Source organism: Cetorhinus maximus, chromosome 2 (assembly GCF_964194155.1).
Source record: "Cetorhinus maximus chromosome 2, sCetMax3.hap1.1, whole genome shotgun sequence".
Classification (NCBI taxonomy): Eukaryota; Metazoa; Chordata; class Chondrichthyes; order Lamniformes; family Cetorhinidae; genus Cetorhinus; species Cetorhinus maximus.
This window is the reverse complement of record NC_135880.1, coordinates 185,102,213-185,121,534: the sequence shown is the minus strand read 5'-3', so window position 1 is coordinate 185,121,534 and position 19,322 is coordinate 185,102,213. Positions and strand designations below refer to the sequence as shown.

At 43.1% G+C, this 19,322-nt stretch overlaps 1 protein-coding gene across 1 annotated transcript in view; it reads right to left on the bottom strand.

Annotated features, from left to right (window-relative positions):
* The window catches only part of LOC144690839 (immunoglobulin superfamily member 1-like), a 57,419-nt gene that overhangs the window by 31,522 nt on the left and 6,575 nt on the right, over positions 1 to 19,322 (bottom strand). Inside the window, exons 3-4 of the mRNA XM_078558684.1 lie at positions 18,281 to 18,577; positions 5,233 to 5,322 (exon numbers count right to left, since the gene is read on the bottom strand). Coding sequence (XP_078414810.1) covers positions 5,233 to 5,322; positions 18,281 to 18,577 — 387 coding nt within the window. The remainder of the gene's footprint in view (positions 1 to 5,232; positions 5,323 to 18,280; positions 18,578 to 19,322) is intronic.

The window sequence follows — 19,322 nt, the reverse complement described above, 5'->3', positions numbered from 1 at the left end:
AAAATGCTGAATGATTAAGTTCACAATTCAATCCTCGATGTTCTCACCTCATTTCTTTTCTGCTTTTTGACATTCCTGAGAGGAAAGAGTAAGTATTTCATAGCTGCAGATTATTACTGGCATAGAAAATAGGAACATGAGAAAAATAAAGAAACTCCAGTAGCATAATCGCCCTGTCACAAAGCGCCACGGGATTTTATTCTCCACAGAATAGTGGAGGCACTAAGTCCAACGGAGGCAAGTGCAGATCTTAGAGGCTAACCTTTGAAGGCATAACCACTAATGGTGTAAAGCAAGTGGGGCATACACAACAGGCCAGATCTGGAGAGTCAGTGTGGATTTGTTAAAAGAAAATCGTGTCTAACTAACTTGCTGGAGTTTTTTGAAGAGGTAACAGGGATGGTTGATGAGGGAAAGGCTGTTGATGTGGTGTATATGAACTTCCAAAAGTGCCACACAACAGACTTGTGAAGAAAGTTATAGGTCATGGAATAAAAGGGGCAGTAGTAACGTGGATACAAAATTGGCTGAGGGTTAGGAAACAGAGAGTAATGGTTAATGGGTATTTTTCAGGCTGGAAGAAGGTTTGGAGTGGAGTTCCCCAGGGGTCAGTATTGGGACCCTTGCTCTTCCTGATATATATATAAATGATCTAGACCTTGGTGTTCAGGGGACAATTTCAAAGTCTGTGGATGACACAAAACTTGGGAGAAATGTAAACTGTGCAGAGGACAGTGTAGAACTTCGAAAGGACATTGACACATTGGTGGAGTGGGCAGATAGGTGGCAGATGAAGTTCAATGCAGAGAAATATGAGGTAATACACTTTAGCACAAAGAATACGGACAGTATAAAATAAAGGATACTATTCTAAAGAGTGTGCAGGAGCAAAGAGACCTGGGTGTATATGTACATAAATCGTTACAGGTGGCAGGACAGGTAGAGAGGGCTGTTACTAAAGCATACAGTATTCTAGGCTTCATTAATAGGAGCGTGGAGTACAAGAGCAGGGAGGTTATGATGAACTTATATGGTGAACTGGTTGGACCTCAATTAGACCTATTGTGTACAGTTCTGGGTGCCACACTATAGGAAGGGTGTGAAAGTATTGGAGAGAGTGCAGAAGAGGTTTACAAAAATGGTTCCAAGGATGAGACACTTCAGTTATGAGGAAAGATTGGAGAAGTTGGGACTGTTTTCCTTGGAGAGGAGAAGGCTAAGAGGAGACTTGATAGAAGTTTTCAAAATCATGAGGGGTCTGGACAGAGTAGATAGGGAGAAACTGTTCCCGCTCGTAAATGGATCGAAAACCAGAGGGCACAGTTTTAAAGTGTTTTCCAAAAGAAGCAAATGTGAGATGAGAAAAAACTTTTTCACACAGCGAGTAGTTAGGGTTTGGAATGCACTGACTGGAAGTGTGGTGGAGGCAGGTTCAATTGAGGCATTCAAACAGTCATTGGATGATTATTTCAATAGAAACAATGGGCAGTGTTACGGGGAAAAGGCAGGAGATTGGCACTAAGTTAAAATACTCAGAGAACCGGTGCAGACACGATGGGCTGAATGGCCTCCTTCTACACCGTAACAATTCTATGATTCTGTGAATGCATGGATCTTGGAAAAGTTACAGAGATAGAGAGGGTGAAGGCCGTGGAGGATCTGATTTTTTTTAAGTCTTCGGGGTGGTAAACATAAGGCTGAAGAGTGAAGGGGATTTTTGGTGAATTAGGATATGGCAATAAAATGTAACATCTATTTAAATTATGCAGACTGGAGGATGGGAGTTTGACCAGAGGAGTTGATTCTGGAGACAGCAAACACATTTCAGCAGAAAATGGGCATTGTTGCCGGTAGATAGAAGCGTTTTTGCAAAACCTGAACAAGTCAGTCGTTGTGATGGAGGTATTGTGTGGTCTAAAAATCAACTCAAATGTAAAATAAGGTAGCATACAGGTCAGCTAGCGGAAGTAGGCAGCAAGTGGATGGAACCCATAATTTTTTTCATCTGGGTTGAGGTGGACTGGTGGAGGAGGCATCAGAGCAGTGGTTTTTGTCTTTCCAATATTGAAGCAGAGGAGCAGGTTCATTGAGGACTGGAGGTTGACCAAATGGTCTGAAAACACAGAAGCAGCGAAGGGATCGAGAGAGCTGCCAACGAGGCAGAGCTGGGTATCAGCAGCATCCAAATAAAACACGACTTTGTAGGTTCAGGTGATTTTACCCAGAGGCAGCATGGTGACAGGAAATAGGAGAGGGTAAGGATATAGTGTTGTGACATTCCGTAAGGATCAGTGTGGGGAGAGGGAGAGAAGCCATTGCAGGAGATTCCATGGGCAGAATCTTCTGTTCAGGCCCTGCCTGCGTGCGTCCCGACATCACTGGGCGTCATTCTGATCTTCTGTTTGGTGGAAGTGCACCAGAGCCAGCTGCGCGCCCGCTGACCTGTCAAAGGCTTGTTAAGGCCATTAATCAAACAATTAAGCCAATTGAGAAAGCTGCCTGTCCAAACTTAAGGTTGGCGGCAGGCGAAGAGCCCAAGCAGACTTTGCATTTTTCATGAAAACCCATCCACAGGCAGGATGAGGTTTCATGAATGGTTTATAACATTAATAAATATTTTTGGAACATTTGAAAAACATGTCCAGCTCATGTGATGCTGTCATATAAGGGGACATGTGTAAATGATTTTTTAGGTTCTTTATTTAAAGTTCACATTATCAAATTGATCTCCCTGAGGCAGCTCCATGCCTCAGGGAGATTTCTGCACTCTTTCACATGCCTGTGCCCCGACTCTCCCTCTTCCCCCCCACCCGCACAGGTAGCACTGAGCACTTCCGGGCACACGTCACATTGGGTGGGCCTTAGTTGGCCCACCAACGCAAAATGGTGGCATGCAGCCAATCACGGGCGGCGATCGGCTCCGCGCCCACCCCCGACCAACCCGCTCAATGGGGAGAAAATTCTTCCCTATGGTTAGATCAGCTGGTGCACTTGACCAGTCAAAAGAGAAAAGGTATTGGAGGAGGATGTTGTGACTGAGCACGTGGTCGAGAAGAGAGTGAAGAGAGATAAATGCACTATAGTCACAGTCAGGTAGAAAGTTGTTTGTGAAGTCAATTAGGGTCATAGAAACATAGAAAATAGAAGCAGGAGTAGGCCATTTAGCCCTTTGAATCTGCTCCGCCATTCATTATGATCATGGCTGATCATCCAACTCAATATCCTGCTCCCGCTTTCTCCCCATACATATTCTTTGATCCCTTTCACCCCCAAGAGCTATATCTAACTCCTTCTTGAAAACATACAATGTTTTGGTCTCAACTACTTTCTGAGGTAACAAATTCCACAGGCTCACCACTTTCTGGGTGAAGAAATTTCTCCTCATCTCAGTCCTAAATGGTCTACCCCATATCCTCAGACTGTGACCCCTGGTTCTGGACTCCTCCACCATTGGGAACATCCTTCCTGCACCTACCCTGTCTAGTCCTGTTAGAATTTTATAGGTTTCTATGAGATCCCCCTTCATTCTTCTGAACTCCAGTGAATATAATCCTAATCGACTCAATCTCTCCTCATATGTCAGTCCTGCCATCCCAGGAATCAGTAGGGTAAACCTTCGCTGCACTCGCTCTATAGCAAGTACATCCTTCCTCAGATAAGGAGACCAAAACTGCACACAATATTCCAGGTGTGGTCTCACCAAGGCCCTGTACAATTACAGCAAGACATCCCTGTTCCTGTACTCGAATCCTCTGGCTATGAAGGCCAACAAACCATTTGCCTTCTTAACCGTCTGCTGCACCTGCATGCTTACCTTCAGGGACTGGTGTACGAGGACACCCAGGTCTCGTTGCACATTCCCCTCTCTCAATTTATAGCCATTCAGATAATAATCTGCCTTCCTGTTTTTGCTACCAAAATGGATAACCTCACATTTATCCACATTATGCTGCATCTGCCATATATTTGCCCGCTCACTCAGCTTGTCCAAATCACACTGAAGCATCTCTGCATCCTCCTCACAGCTCACCCTCCCACCCAGCTTTGTGTCACCTGCAAATTTGGAGACGTTACATTTAATTCCCTCATCTAAATCATTAATATATATTGTGAATAACTGGGGTCCCACCACCGATCCCTGCGGTACCCCACTAGTCACTGCCTGCCATTCGGAAAAAGACCCGTTTATTCTGACTCTTTGTTTCCTGTCTGCCAACCAGTTTTCTATCCATCTCAACACACTACCCCCAATCTCATGCGCTTTAATTTTACACACCAATCTCTTATGTGGGACTTTGTCAAAAGCCTTCTGAAAGTCCAAATAAACCACATCCACTGGCTCCCCCTCGTCAACTCTACTAGTTACATTCTCGAAAAATTCCAGTAGTTTTGTCAAGCATGATTTCCCTTTCATAAATCCATGCTGACTCTGTCCAATTCTGCCACTGTTTTCCACATGCTCAGCTATTAAATCTTTTACAATGGACTCTAGAATTTTCCCCACTACTGACGTCAGGCTGACTGGTCTATAATTCCCTGTTTTCTCTCTGCCTCCCTTTTTAAATAGTGGGGTTACATTAGCTACCCTCCAATCTGTAGGAACTGTTCCAGAGTCTATAGAATCTCGGAAGATGATAACCAATGCATCCATTTCTAAGGCCACTTCCTTAATTACTCTGGGTCGTTTCAGTTCTATGGCAGGAAAGGAAACTGATTGGAGAGGTTCAAATATGAAGTTGTGAAACCATTTTGAAGGTGAAAGGGTGTTCAAGGCCTTTGGAGAGGAAATGGGTTTTGAAGATTTAGCTGTAGTTTGTAAGTACAATGGAGTCAAGGCCATCCATTTCAATAGGTGAGTGATGACAGCAGATTTGAAAGGGAGTGGGCAGTACCTGAAGAAATCATATCAGCTTTATAATTTATAATATTATGTTTATAATAGCTAGCAAATGGTAAATTGAGCTTAAAAACTAGATGATGGTCATATAATGAGCAACTAATTCAATACCATGCGTATTGAGCTGCGACTCAAGAGGATTAATTTCTTCTAACGTTTCTTTCAACTTTTCCCCTAATTAATTCTCCTTTCGTCCATAATCTCCGATCATTTGCTGCCCGTAAGTAGGGATCCAATGTCAGACAGTTTGAGATGATTAGTTGTGGGAAAGACAGACGATGGTTGGTTAGTCCACGTGGTTGCAAAAAACGGATTCTAGATATTGCATAATCTACCTCTCTTCCAGAAGCACACACCCAGCAGACCAATGATGAGCACCAGAGTCAAAGTAGAGCCAACACCAGCCTCCAGCCCAGTGGGTTTATCTAAGTGAGATAAAGGGACACAGTATAACCAACAGATTCTATACGAAATTTGCAGCTTAATGAATAATAAAACAGGAATCGGGTCACTATAATATTCAGAGTGAGTTCCCGGAGAGGAAAGAAGGTTAAAATGATGCAGCGTTTCCAACTCTCATGGACTGGAAAAATTGGATTTAGTGTGGGAAGCGAAATAGGTGGAATCGCTTTTGCTGCCCATTATACTGCCTGCTCAATATTCAGTGTTATTGAAATATCTATCCTCATCTGTTTCCCTATAAATATCCAGCGTGAAATCACTGTTATAAAATCAAAATCGCTACTGTGGAATCAAAATCACTGCTGTAAAATCATTGCAAGATCACTGGTGTAAATTGACTGCTGTATAACCACAGCTGCAAAATCAAAATCACTGCCGTAAAATCAAAATCACTGCTGTAAAATCACTGCTGCAATAGGGGCATGTTAGTGGGGCGGTGAAAAAGGCATATGGGACATTTGCCTTTATCAATCGAGGCACAGATTACAAAAGTAGGGAGGTCATGTTGGAGTTGTATAGAACCTTAGTGAGACCACAGCTGGAGTACTGTGTGCAGTTCTGGTTGCCACATTATAGGAAGGATGTGATTGTACTGGAGGGGGTGCAGAGGAGGTTCACCTGGGATGAAACATTTAAGTTATAAAGAGAGGTTGGATAGACTTGGGTTGTTTTCATTGGAGCAGAGAATACTGAGGGGCGACCTGATCGAGGTGTACAAGATTATGAGGGGCATGGACAGGGTGGATAGGGAGCAGCTGTTCCCCTTAGTTGAACTGTTAGTCACAAGGGGCATAAGTTCAAGGTGAGGGGCAGGAGGTTTAGGGGGGATGTAACGTTTTTACCCAGAGGGTGGTGACAGTCTGGAATGTGCTGCCTGGGAGGGTGGTGGAGGCGGGTTGCCTCACATCCTTTAAAAAGTACCTGGATGAGCACTTGGCACGTCATAACATTCAAGGATATGGGCCAAGTGCTGGTAAATGGGATTAGGTAGATAGGTCAGGTGTTTCTCATGTGTTGGTGCAGACTCGATGGGCCGAAGGGCCTCTTCTGCACTGTGATTCTGTGATTAGGCCAGGAATAATTTGGCAGGGAGAAACGTCATAAAGCACCTGGGAGGCAGCAAACAGTAAAAACCTCAATTTCTATTGATCATAAGAAATAAGAACTTAAGAAATAGTAGGAGTAGGCCATTCAGCCCTCTGAGGCTGCTCCACCATTCGATGAAATCCTGGCTGATCTTCTACTTCAACACCACTTTCCTGCACTGTCCCCGTATCACTTAATGTTTTTAATATGTAGAAATCTGTCAATCTCAGTTTTGAACATACTCAACGACAGCGTCCACAGCCCTCTGGGACAGAGAATTGCAAAGATTCACCACCCTATGAGTGAAAATAATTCTCCTGATTTCAGTCCTAAATGGTCTGCCCTTATTCTGAAACTGTATCCGTGGGTTTTAGACTCTCCAGCCAGGGGGAATGTTCTTCCTGCATCTACCCTGTTGAGGCTTGTGAGAATTTTGAATGTTTGAGTGAGGTCACCTCTCATTCCTCTAAACTCCAAAGTATACAGGCCCAGTCTATTTTAATATTTCTTCATGGGACAATCCCCCCATCCCAGGAATCAGTCTGGTGAACCTTTGTTGCACTCCCTCTATGGAAAGTATATCTTTCCTTAAAGGAGACCCAAACTGCACACAATACTCCAGGTGCAGTCTCACCAAGGCTCTATATAATTGCAGTAAGACATCTTTACTCCCATATTCAAATCCTCTTGTAATAAAGGCCAACATACCATTTGCCTTCTTAATTGCTTGCTGTACCTGCATGTTAGTTTTCAGTGACTAATGAACTAGGACACCCAAATCCCTTTGAAGTTCAACACTTCCCAGCCTCTCAACAATCAAGATTTACTCTGAATGCCTGTCTTTCCTGCAAAGTTGATATACATATCTACACATTATATTCCATCTGCCAAATTTTTGCCCACTCACTTAGCATCTCCAAATCCCTTGATGCGTCTTTGCATCCTCTTCACAACTCACGCTTCCACCTAGTTTTGTGTCATCTGCAAACCTGGAAATATTACATTTAATGCCCACATCCAAATCATTGATATAGATTGTGAATAGCTGGGGACCAAGCACTGATCCCTACTAGTCACAGCCTGCCAATCAGAAAATGACCAATTTATTCCCACTCTTTGTTTTCTGACAGTTAAACAGTTCTCAATCCATGCTAGTATATCACTCCCAATCCCATATGCTCTAATGTTGTTCACTAAAGTTTTGTGTGGGACCTTATCAAAAGCTTTCTTAAAATATAAATTTTCCACATCCATCGGTTCCCCCTCATCTATTCTGCTAAGTACATCCTCAAAAAAACTCCAACAGATTTGATAAACATGATTTCCCCTTCATAAATCCCAATTTTTGTCCACTTGCTTAGCCTCTCTAAATCTGCCTCTGACTCTGCCCAATCCTACCATTATTTCCTAAGTGTCCAGTTATCACATCCTTTATAATAGTTCCTAGCATTTTCCCTACTATTGATGTCAGGCTAACAGGTCTGCAGTTCACCATTTTCTTTCTCACTCCTTTCTTAAACAGTGGGGCTACATTTGCTACCTTCCAATCTACAGGACCCATTCCAGAGTCTATACAATTTTGAAAGATGACCACCAATGCATCGATTATGTCTGCAACCATCTCTTTCAGCACTCTGGGATGTGAATCATCAGGTCCAAGAGTGTTAGTTACTTTAAATCCCACTAATTTCTCTAGTACTTTTTTAAACTAATATTAATATCTTGCATTTCCTCATTTACACTCGTCCCTCGATTCTCCATTATTTCTGGCAGGTTTTTAGACTTTTCCTCCGTGAAGACAGACACAAAATTTAGTTTACTTTCTCCTCTATTTCCTTATTCCCATTATAAATTCTCCTAACTCCACTTGTATTGGACCCCACATTTGTTTTTGCTAATCTTTTTCTTTTTACATTTCTGTAGAATCCAAACTCACGACCGCTACAATCTAGAAGAACAAGTGCAGCAGACACATGGGAACACCATCACCTGGAAGTTCCCCTCCAAGCCAAACACCATCCTGACTTGGGAATATATCGCAACTCCTTCACTGTTGCTGGGTCAAAATCCTGGAACTCCCTCCCTAACAGCACTGTGGGTGTACCTACACCACATGGACTGCAGCGGTTCAAGAAGGCAGCTCACCACCACCTTCTCAGGGGCAATTAGGGATGGGCAATAAATGCTGGCCTAGCCAGTGATGCCCATATCTCATGAATGAATTTTTTAAAAAAGCTTTTATAGTCTTTTTTTATGTTTCTCACTAGTTTACTCATATTCTATTTTCCTTTTCTTAATCTTTTTCTTGGTCCTCCTTTGCAGAATTCTAAAATGCTTCTATTTGCTTACCATTTTTTTGACAACTTTATAGGCCTCTTCCTTTGATCTAATGCAATCCTTGATTTATTTCATTAGCCATGGTTGGAACACTTTCCTTGTTGGGTTTTTGTGCGTTAAAGGAATGTATTTTGTTCTTTATTATGTATTAGTTCTTTAAAGGTTAGCCATTGCCTGTCTATCATCATACCTTTGAACATAGTTTCCAAATCTACCATAACCAATTAGTCCTCATATCTTCATAGCTTCCTTTGTTTGTTTAGATTTAAGGCCATATTTCTGATTGAACTACATCACTTTCAAACTTAATGTAAAATTTTATCATGTCATGGTCACTACTTCCTAAAGACTCCTTTACAACAAGATTATTAATTCGCCCTTTTCCATTGCACAATATTAGATCTAAAATAGACCCTTCCCTAGTTGGTTCCTCTCTAGAAAGCCATCTCACATACATTCCAAGAATTAATCTTCCACAACATCCGTGCCAAAAATTGAATTGCATATTTACATGAATGGTCAAAGGCTAAAACATGACCCCAACCCAATATATTTGGGAGTGACTATAGATAGGATTCGGTCCTTCGGGGAACATCTGAAGAAAACAGCAGCAAAGGTCAAAACCATAAACAAATTATTCATCAAATTTACTGGATCTATGTGGGGCGCAGCTACCACACACACTGGACCTCAGCACTTGCCCGACCATACTCTGCAGCACAGTACCGTGCACCTGTCTGGCACAGGTCATCACACACACACAACTTGTTGACACTCAACTGAATGCAGCAGTGCACATCATAACTCAAACTCTCTGCTCAACACCCCTCCCCTTTCTTCCTGTCCTCACAAACATCACTTTGTCACTTTTCTGCCAAACTGATGAAAACCCACAAACTGGCTGAAAATATCTGTGATGCACCTCACTTACCGCTCCACAGCGATATATTCAATCCACCTACTTCCCACCTTCTATCTCATCACCCCATGTGGAATGATCTCCCTGAGCAAGGTCTACCAGCAGACATCCTTTGGGCCAAGGAATGGGTAACACGAGGAGTTACTAATAAACTGCTTGTGACAAACCCCAGCTGTCAAATGGCAGGCTTTGATCTACCACAGTGTGAGTGGTCCTTGCTAAACATGTTCAGGATGGCCAGGGTCCCTGTGCAGCCAACCTCCACCGCTGGGCCCTCAGTATAAACCCCTTGTGGAGAGACACAAACAATGCCGCACATTACCGAGGATTGTCCCCTCTACAGACTATGTGCGGACTAATCACCTTATATCGGTTAAAGAGGAGGCTATCACATGGCTCAGGGGATTTGTATTTTCTAACTAACTAAATAAGTAAATAAAATCTTCCACAACATTATTGCTAATTATTTTTGCCCAGTGTCTATGTAAATTGAAGTTCTCCATGATTACTGTTTTATCCTTGTTACACACATCTCTAATCAGAAAGTTACACACATCTCTAATTTCCTGATTTATACTGTGAGCTACATTAACATTGATGTTAATTGGTGGCTTATAACAACTCACACCTTTTTCTGCCCCTTGCTGTTTCTTAGTTCCATCCAAAACATGATCTTTAGAACAAAGGCCATCTCTCACTACAGTACTAATGCCCTCTTTAACTAACAGAGCTACCCCACCACCTTTTACCAGCTTCCTGTCCTTCCAGAATATCACATATTCTTGGATATTCAGGTCTCAGCTTTGGTTTCCATGTCTCTGTAATGTCTATCAGGTCATACATTGAATTTCTATTTGAACTGAATTCTGTGAATTCTGCGGCCATTCAGATACAAAGTCCTTAATTCAGTATTTTTTTAAAAATTGTTTTTGTAAACTCTGGCCCTATCTTCTGGTACTCTGTTAAGTTTGCAGTCACTGTCCCTTCCTGCCATACCCTGATTATCATTACCTTTATGTCTACCTTGATCTATTGCCCTGTCATTTCCTTTTACTTTACTCAATATTCTGCTGCATGATCCCTTACCCCCTTTATATCGTTTAAAGCCCTCTCTACTTCCCTAGCTATACAACTCGCTAGAACAGTGGTCCCAGCACCGGTTCAGGTGAAGCCTGTCCCAATGGTAGAGCCCTCACTTTCCCCAGTACTGGTGTCAGTACCCATGAACTGGAACTTACTTTTCCCACCCAGACTTTGAGCCATGCATTCATCTCTTCAATCTTATTTACCCTGTGCCAATTTGCACGTGGCTCAGGTAATAATCCAGAGATTATTACCTTTGAGGTTCTGCTTTTTAATTTAGTGCCTAGCTCCTCATACTCCCTACGCTGAACCTCTTTCCTAATCTTACCTAAGTCATTGGTACCTACATGGACCATTGCAACTGGATTCACCCCTTCCCACTAATGTTGTTCTCCAGCTCAGCACAGATATCCAGAACCCTGACACCCCCAGCTGGGCAATATAGCCATTTGGACTCTTGCTCTTTGCTGCAGAGCATTGTGTATATCACCCTCACCACACTGTCCCCTACTACCACTATATTCTTTTAACTTCAGCTACTTGAATGGCTTCCGGTACCATGGTGTCATGGTCAGCCTGCTCATCTGCACTACAGCCCTCGCTCTTGTCCACACAAGCTGTAAATACCTTCACGGGCTGACGCTCCTCCACTTCCACCTTTCAATCCCCTTAACTGCTTGTCTCGCAGTCACACCCTCCTGTCCCTTACCACTGACCAAAGCAGAAGACACTAAGCAATATGACTGCCTTCTGGAACAAGGTGTCCAGGTAAAACTTTCCCCATCCCTGAAGCATTTCAGTGTCTGCAGCTCAGCCTCCAGCGCATTAACTCTGAGCCGAAACTGCTCAAGCAGCAGCCCCTTACTACAGATGTGGTTGCCATGGATTGCAGTGGCATCCAGTAGTTCTCACATGCTGCAGCCATGACCATCACCCATCATGCCATCTTTATTGTGTTAATTACATTTATTTTTCTTATTTAATTTAGTTTCCATCTTCACCTAACTCCCTCATGCTCCAAACTCCCAGCTTTGCACTCTGTGTACTCGAGCAGCACTCTGTGCAGACCAAATTAATTAATACCTGATTTATTCATTAATTTCTTCATTCCATAAAAAGAAAATATGTTACGGATGAGTTGAATATATAACTATTCAAAATTAGTAGAGAAATGTAACACCGGCATTGTGAAAATGAATAGGTTATTTATTAAAATTAAAATTCAGAATCTGTGCACAAGGTGGCAGAGCTGGTGAGGTAATATTTCAGCTGTGGATCTTAGTCAAAGCTCAACCTACTCTCCCTGCAGCTTTTGGTTACACTAACATGCATCTTATTTTTATGGCTATGGAGAGAGAAACAGAGTTAATATTTTGAGTCCGTATGATTCTTCTTCAGGGCTCTGTTAGAAACAGAAACGTTAACTCTGTTTCTCTTTGCACAGATGCTGCCAGATCTGCTGAGGTTTTCGAGCATTTTCTGTCTTTATTTCAGATTTCCAGTATCCACAGTGTTTTGCTTTTATCTTATTTTTGTGTGTTTATTTACTATTTTCAATATCATAGCATACATATTATATGTATTGAGAGAATATGGTCGGAGATGAAGTTGACTGCTGACCTCGAAGCAAGCCTCAGTGAGAGATCTAGCGGCCTCTCTGGTGACCTCTTGCAGTGAGACCGCAGCAGGGTGCAGTGTTCTTTACTAGATATTCCCGTTGTGGAGCTTTCCAAAGAGCCAATCACAAAATAAATCTTGGTGGAGACCCAACAATGAAAGGAAAAGCAGAAAAATAAAATCAAAATAAAATGTTCTGTGCACATTCCTGTCACTATTTTGTAAAATTAATTTAGAAACACATTGCAAGTGCAAAAATTGTAAATATTTGTTATACTACAAGTATAACACCAGAACAGAAATGGTAGAAAACAGAAGATGGAGAGGTAACCTGACAGAAGTGTTTAAAGATATGAAAGCTTTCTATAGGTAGGCATAGTTAAGAAGTTTCCACTAATGGGGTAACTAAAAGCACTAGCTTTCAACATAAAATTCTCAGAAAGAAATGAGGAACTCACTACCACATTGACAGGTTAAGGTGAATAGCATAGATACATTTCAGGGCAAGCTAACTGTCTGGGTGACTGGCCTTGAAGTCAAGGCAGCATTTGAGTGAGTCAAAGGAGTCATAGCAAAATTCAAGCCAATGGCATTCAGGGGTGAAACTCTCCACTTATTGGAGTCTCACAAAGGAAGATGCTAGTGGCTGTTGGAGGCCAATATTCTCAGCCTCAGGGCATCCTTGCAGGAGTTCCTCCTGCGAGTATCCAAGGCCCAACAATCGTTACCTACTTCATCAATGATCTTTCCTCCAACACATGGTCAAAAGCAGAGATGTTCATTGGTGATTGCACAATGTTCAGCATCATTCACAATTCCTCAGGTACTGAAATAGTCCATGTCCAAATGCAGCCAGACCTGGACAACATCCAGGCTTGGGCTGATGTATGGCACAAATATTATACTTGCCACTTAAGTGCCAGGCAATGACCATCGTCAACAAGAGAGAATCTAACTATCTCCCCTTAATATTCAATGGCATTACCATCACTGAAACCCCCACCATCAATATCCTGGAGGTTATCATTGACCAGGAACTGAACTGGACCAAACAAAAAACTACTGCGGATGCTGGAAATCCAAAACAAAAACAGAATTACCTGGAAAAACTCGGCAGGTCTGGCAGCATCGGTGGAGAAGAGTCGACGTTTCAAGTCTACATGACCTTTCAACAGAACTGAGTTTAATTAGGAGAGGGGTGAAATATAAGCTGGTTTAAGGTGGGGGGCGGGGGGAGAGAAGTTGAGGGTGGGGTGGTTGTAGGGACAAGCAAGCAGTAATAGGAGCAGATAATCAAAAGATGTCACAGACAAAAGGATCAAAGAGGTGTTGAAGGTGGTGATATTATCTAAGAAAAGTGCTAATTAAGAATGGATGGCAGGACACTCAAGGTACAGCTCTAGTGGGGGTGGGGTGGAAAGAGCTCAAACAACTCATCGACACCAACACCCATCTGGGACCCTCCACCCCTGCTTGTCCCTCCGTCCCCAACCCATCTTCCAATCCCAGCCCCAGCCGCGTATTCACTATACCACCTGACCTTCCCCTCTCCGATGCTGAACATTCAGTGCTCAGCAAAGGACTTAGTTTCATACCCTTACGCCCTCATCTCAATGAATTTCGGGCTCAGCAGGATGCTGAACTCTTCTTCCGCCGTCTTCGTCTCTGTGCTCACTTCTTTGGGCAGGAGTCCTCTCCCCGTTCAACGGATCCTTTTACCCACCTCCAATATTCTCCCTCCACCTGGACCCCTCCCTCTGGATTCTTACCTTCTCTTGATCTTTTCATTGAGAACTGTCGGCGTGACATTAGCTGTCTCAATTTCTCTGCTCCTCTCACCCATTCTAATCTGTCTCTCTCTGAATTTATGCACTCCGTTCTCTCAGGTCCAACCCCAACATTGTCATCAAACCTGCTGACAAGGGTGGTGCTGTTGTTGTCTGGCGCACTGACCTCTACCTCGCGGAGGCTGAGCGTCAACTCGCAGACACTTCCTCCTACCTCTCCCTGGACCATGACCCCACCACGGAACATCAAGCCATTGTTTCCAGGACTGTCACTGACCTCATCTCCTCTGGAGATCTTCCTCCCACAGCTTCCAACCTGATAGTCGCCCAACCTCGGACGGCCCGCTTCTACCTCCTACCCAAAATCCACAAACAGAACTGTCCCAGCAGACCGATCGTGTCAGCCTGTTCCTGCCCCACGGAACTCATTTCTCGTTATCTTGACTCCCATCTCTCTCCCCTTGTCCAGTCCCTTCCCACCTACATCCGTGATTCCTCTGACACCTTACGTCACATCAACAATTTCCAGTTCCCTGGCCCCAACCGCTTCCTCTTCACCATGGATGTCCAATCCCTCTACACCTCCATCCCCCGCCAGGATGGTCTGAGGGCCCTTAGCTTCTTCCTTGAACAGAGGCCCCAACAATCCCCATCCATCACTACTCTCCTCCGTCTGGCTGAACTTGTTCTCACACTGAACAATTTCTCCTTTAACTCCTCTCACTTCCTCCAAATAAAAGGTGTGGCTATGGGTACCCGCATGGGCTCCAGCTATACCTGTCTCTTTATGGGGTATGGGGAACATTCCTTGTTCCAGTCCCACAACTCTTTCTCCAGTACATCGATGATTACTTCGGTGCTGCTTCATGCTCTCGTCGGGACCTGGAAAAATTGATTAATTTTGCTTCCAATCTTCACCCCGCCATCATTTTCACATGGTCCATCTCTGACACTTCTCTTCCCTTCCTTGACCTCTCTGTCTCAATTTCTGATGATAGACTGTCCACCAATATCCATTACAAGCCTACTGACTCCCAAGGCTACCTCGACTACAGCTCCTCACACCTCGCTTCCTGTAAGGACTCCATCCCATTCTCTCAGTTCCTGCGCCTCCGTCGCATCTGTTCTGATGACGCTACCTTCAAAAACAGTTCCTCTGACATGTCCTCCTTCTTCCTTAACCGAGGTTTTCCACCCACGGTCGTTGACAGGGCCCTCAACCGTGTCCGGCCCATCTCCCGCACATCCGCCCTCACGCCTTCTCCTCCCTCCCAGAAACATGATAGGGTCCCCCTTGTCCTCATTTATCACCCCACCAGCCTCCGCATTCAAAGGATCATCCTCCGCCATTTCCGCCAACTCCAGCATGACGCCACCACTAAACACATCTTCCCTTCACCCCCCCTGGCGGCATTCCATAGGGATCGTTCCCTCCAGGACACCCTGGTCCACTCCTCCATCACCCCCTACTCCTCAACCCCCACCTATGGCACCTCCCCATGCCCACTTTACAGCCTTCCGGGCTGAATATTGAATTCAACAACTTTAGATCTTAAACTCGCTCCCCCCATCCCCACCCCGTTTCTTCCCCCTCCCTTTTGTTTTTTTCAATAATTTATATAGATTTTTCTTTTCCCACCTATTTCCATTATTTTTAAATCTACAACTAATACCTTGTCAGTCTTTCCACCCCACCCCCACTACAGCTGTACCTTGAGTGTCCTGCCATCCATTCTTAATTAGCACTTTTCTTAGATAATATCACCACCTTCAACACCTCTTTGATCCTTTTGTCTGTGACATCTTTTGATTATCTGCTCCTATCACTGCTTGCTTGTCCCTACAACCACCCCACCCTCAACTTCTCTCCCCCTGCCCCCCACCTTAAACCAGCTTATATTTCACCCCTCTCCTAATTAAAATCAGTTCTGTTGAAGGGTCATGTAGACTTGAAACGTCGACTCTTTTCTTCTCCGCCGATGCTGCCAGACCTGCTGAGTTTTTCCAGGTAATACTGAACTGGACCAACCATTTAAATAGCTAAAAGTGCAGGTTAGGGGCTGGGAACTCTGTGGTGAGTAACTCATCTCCTGACTTCCCAAAGCCTGCCCGCCATCTACAAGGCACAATTCACGGAATGATCGCCATTCTGGAATCACTTTGGTAATTGAAGGATAAGTAATTAATAATTAGTGATTAATTAGAAGTCTGTTTTTGTTATTTCGGCATCTTTCCACTAACATTTTTTGATAAAGTTATAAGACCTGACACAGTTGAGAAAGGTAAGTACTTGAGACCCTCTCCCCTGCACCCCCCACCCCTATCTGAGGTACACACTATCCTTGACTGTCGAGCCTGAGTCCTGGATGAATAGGATCCTTGTAGAGACATTAAGATAAGAGACACTGCTTAAAGCAACGCATTGTTTTAAGTTTAATCTGATTGCACAATTAGTTAGAATCAATGGATGTTAACCCTTACAATTATTAACAAATTATTGACTAATTAGTCATTTCCAACAACACTGGCTAGGGTCGACTCCTCAGATGCATTAAAAAATTATGGGAACCATCTTTTATGCCGGTCTAGGGTGGGAAGACTGGTTTAGATCTTTGGGGTAGTTGAGTGTCCCCCTATCAGTGCGAAGGTCATTTTCCAACAAAGCTTGGGGGCAGTTGAGCGTTCTCCTGGCAGTGCAGAGTTTGAATGTGGTTAGTACTGGCACTGGTTCAGTGATGGCTTCCCTCTCAGTAGAATCTCAGGAAGGAAGTGTAGTGTTCCTCAGAGGCAGTGAGGCCTCTCTGTCAGCATGAGGAGTTGAGGCTTTTGTCTGTGTCTCTTGGATTGATCACCTATTTGAATATTGGTAGAGTTTCATTGATAAGGTATAGTTTTCCAATATTCTTCTTCCATTTGTTAGTTGATAAGTTTTAGTTCTTGAGTGAGTTGATTAATTAGCCTGTAGCTGATTGATAAATTTTTGATTGATTGATTAAATTGTTGTTTAAACTTTGTTTATAATCAAAAAACGTTGATATTATTTGCTAACTCAGTGTCTGAGGATGGGATTTTCTGGCACCGTCCGTTCCCACCAAAAGTCAATGGACTTTGGCTGGGCCGCGGAGTCTCCCCCAACGGCTCCCACTAAGGCGGGGCTGGAAATCCCGGCCTCAGTCTTTGCCTGATTATTATATCTCTGTTGAACTCAGTTTAAAAAGGCAACTTAAGTTCCAGTAATTAGGCCGTGCATAGCTAAATTAAAACAAGCCTAAATTTATCAAAACACCCTTTCAAACACCCACATCATTATCCCTGTGTCAAAATCCTGGAACTCCTTCCCTAAGAGTGTCTGTGTGTACCGACAGTGCCTGGACTGCAGTGATTCCAAAAGCCGGCTCACCACTATCTGCCCAAGAGCAACAAATGCCTGTCTTGTCAATGATGATCATCTCCCAAGAACAATTCAAAAATAAATGAGGGAGAAAGAAATAGAAGGATATGTTGATGAGGAGACATTGCTTATTAGCAAGAACAGAATACACATTTATAAGTGACTTTAGTGGACCAAATGGAACAAGCAGTAATGATTCATCTAAATACAATTTTTCTGAATCAAACTGTGCATCATAGCAACCAACAGAGACCCATTGGGCCCACTGTCCTTTTTTGTACTGTATAATCAACTGTATATAATTGAATCAAACAATTCTTCAACACAAAAGGAGCAATTCACTTAAGTCACACCACCGATTTCTCCCTGTAACCCTGCACATTCTTCCTTTCTGGATAATAATCCAATTCCCTCTTGAATGTCTCAAATGTCATTGCTTCTTTTGCCAATTACCTTACACTTATGCCCTCTGTTTCTCAATCCTTCCACCAATAGGAAGCTATTTACTCCTATTTACTCTGTCCACACTCCTTGTGATTTTAAATACCTCGATCAAATCTCCTCTAAACCTTCTTTGCTTCAGTCCCAACATCTCCAAATCTATGAATGGCAGCACAGGCTCGAGAGGCAGGTTGGCCTACTCCTGCTCCGATATTCTGAAAATTCCATTTTCAGTAATGCAGTGATTGTACCTCACTCACCTTTTACAGTGAAATGCACAGGGTCGCCCAGCCCTGATGTTAGCCGTCTTCTCTTCCCATCTATTTTATACAAACAGGTATAGTTTCCTCCATTGCTATGACTTATCTTCATGATGGTGAATGTTGCAGAGTTGAACCATGCAGCAGCAGCCTGGGCTTCCAAATAATTTGAATCTCCAAGTTTGTATAAATAAAATGTCAATCCAGGGAGGTACCTGGGACTTGTACAGTTAAAGGTGATTTTTCCTCCCATTGAAGCTAGAATAGAATCTACAGATATATGTGGTTTTGGTAGATCTGCAATTTGAAAGGAACCAGCAGTGAAGATCAACTTAAATGCAATACAGACCGTTGGACACTTGGTTCAATGCAACTGAAATTCATTCCTTACTTCAGTCCAACAGTTGAAAAGTTACTGCATGAATTTAAACCTACTTAGGTTTGCTAGATATTTAGTGAGTGTAAACGTAACCCCACTACGGCAAATGTAACACCCCTATTTATGAATGGAGGCAGAGAGAAAATAGGGAACTACACACCTGTTAGCCTGACATCAGTAGTGGGGAAAATGCTAGAATCTGTAACAAAGGCTGTGATAACGGGACACTTAGAAAATAATGGTAGGATTGGGCAGAGTCAACATGGATTTATAAAAGGCAAATCATTTTTAATAAATCTGTTGAAGTTTTTTTTAAGGATGCAACTAGTAGAATATATAAGGGGGAACAGGTTAATGTGGTATATTTAGAGTTTCAGAAAGCTTTTGATAAAGTCTCACACAAGAGGTCAGTGAACAAAATGGGATTGGGGAGAATATACTAGTATGGATTGAGAATTGGGTAACAGACAGAAAACAGAATAGGAATAAATGGGTCAATTTCAGGTTGGCAGGCTAGTGGGGTACCTCAAGCATCCATGCTTGAACCCCAGCTGTTTACAAAAAACAAAAATATAGAGTATTTCTTAAATGGTGAGAGACTGGGAAGTGTTGAACTTCAAAAGGACTTGGGTGTGCTTGTTCATGAGACACTGAAAGCTAAAA